This window comes from Ochotona princeps, chromosome 18, assembly GCF_030435755.1.
Source record: "Ochotona princeps isolate mOchPri1 chromosome 18, mOchPri1.hap1, whole genome shotgun sequence".
Classification (NCBI taxonomy): Eukaryota; Metazoa; Chordata; class Mammalia; order Lagomorpha; family Ochotonidae; genus Ochotona; species Ochotona princeps.
This window is the reverse complement of record NC_080849.1, coordinates 51,110,064-51,116,063: the sequence shown is the minus strand read 5'-3', so window position 1 is coordinate 51,116,063 and position 6,000 is coordinate 51,110,064. Positions and strand designations below refer to the sequence as shown.

Here is a 6,000-nt window from a genome sequence, read left to right as displayed (position 1 = left end):
GTCTGGACTCGGCCCTTCAAGTTTTTTTTTTTTCTTTTTAGCCCACACCAGAAACTGAGGGCCCCACCCCTCTTCTCTCAACGGACCTTATTCTCTGCTTCCCGCCCGCAAACAGCCACGACTACAATTCCCAGCAAGCACCGCGCGGGGCGGCAACGGACCAGGCCTTCGCCGGAGGTCCCGCCCTCGCGAGGAGCACGCCGGGAGTTGTAGTGAACCGGTGCTTCCCGGCTACTCCCTTGCAAGAGGCCGTCCCTTTTGGAAAACGGTTGACACACTGGCGCAGGCAAGTTCTCTCAGCTTGGCACTTGGAGCTCGGCGTGACGCAGGACGGTGTCTCCCGTCGCGTCGGTCTCATGGTGCTTTGCCCCGCCCCCGCGTTCACGCCCGTTTCCTTGACAGCTGGCGGAGTGCGCAGGCGCAGCAGCTCCGGCCTGGGTCGGCAGCCGGGGGCGCGCACGTAGGCACGCAGGCGGCGTCACGTGGGGCGCCGAGGATCGCAGTGCGCGTGGCCGCGGCGGCTGGCGTGGGGTTGAGTCAGTTGTGAGACCGGGCGCTGCTGACCCAGCGGGCGGCCCACTTGGAGCCGCTGCCGAGCGACAGGCGTCGGGGCTCGGGGAGCCGTGCGCCTGGGCCCCGCGGAGACCTGTCGTCCTCCTCCCGCCTCTCCCTCGCCACCCCCCGCTGCCAGCCAGCCAGCCAGCCAGCCAGCAAACCGCCGCCGCCGCCGCGGGCGCGCCCCCGCTCTGCGCTGTCTCTCCGATGGCGTCCGCCTCCGGGACCATGGCGAAGCACGAGCAGATCCTGGTCCTCGACCCGCCCACAGACCTCAAATTCAAAGGTAGGCCGGGCCGAGGTCGCGACGCGGGCTGCGAGGGGCTCCTGGGCGGGCGCGGCCCCCTCCCCCAGCCCGGCGGCGGCTCCCCCAGCCCGCGGCCTCCTCCCTCCCGGCCCCGCGCGTCCGGGGCGCGCGCCGGCCGGGGCGCGGCGCTGGGTAGGGTGGAGAGGGGGGCAGCCGGCCCGGTCGCCATCTTGCGGTCCCGCGGGGGGCGCCTCCCCTGGGGGCTGTGGGTTCTCGGCCTCCGGGAGCCCCGAGGGACGAGAGGGGCGCGGGCCGAGCGGCCGGCCGGGGCTGCTGCGGGGCGGTGCGGAGGTGGCACCGCCGCGCGCGCTGTCAGGGGAAGTGGAGCGCACGGGGAGCGCGCGCGGGCGGGCGGGCGCGGCGGCCCTGGGATCCTGCTCGGGGAGGGACAGGGTGGGGCTGGCCTTCGGTCCTCGGTCCTCGCCGCCGCCGCCGCCCGGGCCCGGGCTTTAGGGCTCGGGAGGGTGCTGCTTTTGGCAGAGCCCCAGGCGCGTGCCGGGGTTGGGGGGGAGGCCCGGGAAGGTCTGCGTCAGCCGCCCGTGCCCGCGCGCGCTCTCCGCAGCGCCCTCGTGGCTGGGGGGCCCCTCCGCGAGCCCTCCGCTTCAACTTGTGCTGCTCACTTTTCTGCTTTTACGTTTGCGGTGCTCTTTCCCCACCCCCCAACACCCCATACACACTTCCCCCTCCCCCCCAAAAAAAACCCAAACCCACAACCCGAGAAGGCTGATAAGGTGACACTGGCCCTGGGACTCCGCTGATTCCCCAGCACGGTGGCCTGTGATAAATGATCGCTGTGACTTGGTGACCCTGGAAGAATCCAGGGGCCGTTTGGCCCGTTTGCTTTTTCTGTGTGCGGGGCAAACAGGTTCCGGGGTTTTTATTGATTGGTTTCTAAAGCATTCCTGAACGTGTGAGGATGTCAACAGCAGGCGGGTTCCTTGCTGTTTAGTTGGGCAGGAAACGAATCCCCCCCCTTTGGAAATGGGTGTCTTGTACTTCAGTTGCAGGAGCTATGCCGAGAGCGATTTCTGTGCGGTCTGCAGCGACTCGGGAGAGAACTCTTAAATCCTCTGTTGTGGTGGGGGGTTGAATCTGAGTCCCAAAGAAAATCCCGCGGGAAAATTTCAAAATAGCTTCAGGAACTTAAAAAATAATATGTTCTGGAGTTGAGAGGAATGATTACTAAGTCAGTTTGCAAACTTGACTGGAAACCCAAGTGAGCTGTTAGGGAAGGAGTTCATGGCAAGGCTGCGCTTAGATCTTGTGACGTGCTGGGAGTGCATTTTATTGTACAGTTGGTGCGGCGCATGGCGTTGGGGGGCGAGGAGCCCTGGAGGAATGCCCTAGGATTGCCTGTCTCAGGGAGCCGCTGTCTTCAGTTGAAGGAACTTCAGGGGAACCTCCATGACAGACATGCTGGGAAGAACGTTTTGATTTTACTTTTTGACAGGCTGACTTTGTAGTGCAAACTTGCACTTCTGCATAAGCATGTGTGAGTTGCCCTTAGTATCTAGTACTTGGAAGCCTTGGAAAGAAATTTTAGGCAAAAACATACTTGCTGTGGAACAGTTCTCCTGGAGAAGTTGTAATGTTGCCATGGTAAGGTTAATGATGCAGAGGCAAGCCTGCGCTGGATTCCCCATATGGGTGCCGGTTCTAATCCCGGAGGCCCCACTTCCCATCCAGCTCCCTGCTTGTGCCCTGGGAAAGCAGTCAAGGATGGCCCACAGCCTTGGGACCCTGCACCCATGTGGAGACCTGGGGGAGGCTCTGGGCTGCTGGCTTCAGATCGGCGCAACTCTGGCCGTTAAGGCCACTTGGGGAGTAAATCAGCAGGTAGAAGGTTTTCTGTCTCTCCTCCTCTCTGTATATCTGACTTTCCAATAAAAATAAATATATCTTTGAGAAAAATAATGGAGAGGAAAGTTTAACAAGAAGCAAGCGAACATCCACACCCCTAGTGATTTATGAAGCTTACGAGTTTGTCTCATCCATCTGTTGCATTCTGAGTGTGGATAATACCAGGGAGAGTAGTGGCAGATCTGGGAAAGGCCTGTGAGACAGGCCCTGCTCACCTCTGGGGAGGGCTGGGCAGAGGGAGTGGCTGAGGGAACCCTGCTGCTCCTGTCTCTGTGTGTGTGTGTGTGTGTGTGTGTGTGTGTGTGTTGCACTTCCCAGAGAGGGAGCTGGAGAGGGAGGAGTAGTGAAATAGTGGTTGGCGTTGGTACCTAGTGTTTTTCTCGTTTCAGTGTTAAGCTTTCAGCGATTACACCACTTGATGTGGTGGAAACTCCTCTACACTTAAATGCACGGCGCAGGATTGAGGAGACATATTTTAAATCAGCAGTTTGTTATGCTTAGTTACATAATGAATGATGCTAAAATATCATTTAACCCACTTGCCCTGAATCACTCATGACTTTTAGTTTAAGTGAATGTTAGAAGTACTTTTGCAAAGGTTTTTTACAATCTAAATTTGTATTTAAATAGATGTTTATTATTTGCTTAGAAGACATATACTGATTCAGTGATCATCTGCTGTTGGTTAGCCCAGTCCCCATGTTCCCCAATCAGCCAGGCGCCTGGGACTTCATCCTCTCCTCCCCGGTGGGTGACAGGGACCAGAGCACTTGAGCAGGGCCATGAGCAGAGAGCTGTTTTGAGGTTTTGTCTCTGCACATACCTGTCCACACCCAAATCGAGGCTTTCTAGACGGCCCAGAGTGCATGCCGGGCCAGGGTGGCTGGGTACAAGTGCGCCTTCAACATCGTTACCCTCTCGGCATGGTTCCAGTGAGTTTTCTTTACACGTACTCGCTGCAGCATTTTTGCTTTTATTTTTATTGTAGCATGACAGTTAATCAGAAATGCTTTGCACATCTGATTACATCTCTTTCTGCCTCTGAGATAATTTCTTGTATGTGTCCTGTTTAATGTGTTTCTGTTTGCAAATTCACCATTTCTGAAATTCATTCATTTGTGAGTGTGACTTCATTGGGTGTATTTGCTATGTGTCAGGTATGCTGAGTGTAAAACAATCCTTGGTTTTTATGACATGGTTGTAATTCTCTAATCTAGAAGCAGCCACTAATCAAATAATTAAATGCAGTTATGGAAAGCTGAGAAGATAAAATAAGGGACTTTGATCAAGGGTGGCTGTCACAGGTGTGGAAGTGGAAGTTACGTAGGTGAAGGAGAGTAAAAGTGCGTGTCCAAAGGTCCTGTGGCAGGAGGAATGTGAGTCATTTACAGGCAGCAGTGGACGCAGCCCTGGCCGAGTGCAGAGCTGGGCTCATTCAGCAGCTGGGGAGTTTTGTCCTTATCCTAAGCCACTGAGGAGTTTCAGTTCAGGTGTGGGAGGGCGAGTGAAGATAGCGGGAATGAGCTGACCTCACACTTTGAGCACAGTTCTGGAGTAAAAGCATAAACACGCAGCAGGTAGTTGCAGGGCGCGCACCTGGCAAGAGATGAGCTCTTGGACTGTGTCGTGAGACTTGGTGACGTCAACATGAGCTGTGCGCCCTGAGCACCGCCGCCAGTGCTGCGGGTGTGGCCGAGAGTCATGTTGACGAAACTGGATCAACCAAAACTAAGACACGCGGGCTCCGGGGATAAGAATCAAGGTGGTTGTGTATGTTGGAGTGGGAGATTGTCATCTCGTTAACTACTGTAGGTACGTTTAGGTCCTTCCATTAGCCAGGAAGTGCCAGAACGGACGTGGGGTTATCTGCTGGTGTGAGCCCCAGAGCAGCCTCGGCTTCGGATGGGTGCCTTGCCAGCAGGGTTCCTCTTCCCGGCGTCAGTGTTCTTGAGTTTGTCTTCCGTGTTGTCGCCGAAACTGCTCTTTGGAGAACACAGACCTGCACTCTTGCTGCCTTGTCTGGAGAACTCCTCATGTGTCCATGTTACGTCATGGAGAAGGTCCGAGGTCACGGCCTCCTCGCCTTGGACTGTGTGAAGCTGTGCCGAGAGAGAACCCTATGGAGCTGTTGGAAGACACAGCGCGTGCTCCGCCTGGAGTCCTGTCCTCGTGGCTGTCAGGCAGGCTCCGGGTTGTGAATCACTTGATTTCCAGTTCAAGTTGGTCACTCACTGCCTTTCCATGCCGCTGTTGAAGCTCTTGCTTGCCTTGTAAAGCCAGACCTTGACGCTTTGCGTGGCGTTTGGCAGACTGGATTTCCCCGCTGTGAGAGTGTGTCTCTTACCCGTAGAGACATGACTGCACATCATGGAGTGATGGCCCCAAATGGTCATTGAGTGAACGACTATGGTTTCTCCTGTAATTCATGCTTTTTGGTTTTGGATCTCCACCCAGACAGAGCAAGACAATTCAGGATGTCATCACGCTGCCAGAGACAGCACAAAACTTACAACTTAGGAATTATTTCTGGAATTTTCCATTGAATGCTTGTGGTCCATGAATGGCTAACAGAAAGCGCAGGAATCTCAGAGAAGCCGCACTACATGGTGTGGGGTTCAGTGTCACATCCTTGGGTTTGGTAATGTGTCCTTGGTTTCTGGCATCCACATGTGATCTTGGAATGTGCCTCTCATGAAGGGTGAAGGATGCTGCTGCGATGTGTCCACTTCAGGGAAAAGTGGCATTTTGCTTTTGCCCCGAATTGCCAAATATCTCAAAAACATCTGAAGTCTGACAACTCAAGAATCACCCACTTCCCACAGGGAAAGGGTTCAGTGCAGAGATGCCAGCCATCCAAAGGGCTGCTGAACTGTCCCCTCCTCTGGTTAGCCTAGCCCACTGTGCATGTCATCTGCCTGTTCGTCCCCTCGTAACTGACCTCTGTCACGGTGCTGTCGGACTCAGTGACGGGCTTGATTGGATTTAAGCTTCTGTGTTTTGTGGGCTGCTTGATGGTGTTGTGTCACATCAGGTGCAGGTGATGTCTCGTTCCGCTTTGTTGACCGGCGCCGACAGCCTTACCTTGAACATGAGCCCAGTATGGTCACACGTGGAGGAAAAGGGTGCAAAGAAAACAGTGTTAGCACTGTTAGCCCAATCTGACTCACCTTAGTTAGCATCTGTTTTTACATTTCTTACTGTTCTGAGTTATTCAAGAGTGTATTATGAATGTGGAGTGCTTTTTATCAAAAGAGAAATATTCAGTTATCACACATGAT

The 6,000-nt window shown here is 55.0% G+C and overlaps 1 protein-coding gene across 2 annotated transcripts in view; it reads left to right on the top strand.

Annotated features, from left to right (window-relative positions):
* The first annotated feature begins 476 nt into the window (after positions 1 to 476).
* Positions 477 to 6,000, top strand: part of VAPA (VAMP associated protein A) — a 39,710-nt gene continuing 34,186 nt past the window's right edge. The window contains exon 1 of one of the 2 annotated variants that reach the window (XM_004598957.3): positions 477 to 841. In XM_004598957.3, coding sequence (XP_004599014.2) covers positions 763 to 841 — 79 coding nt within the window. In that variant the 5' untranslated portion in view covers positions 477 to 762. The remainder of the gene's footprint in view (positions 842 to 6,000) is intronic. The other variant, XM_004598958.2, reaches the window with a different exon arrangement.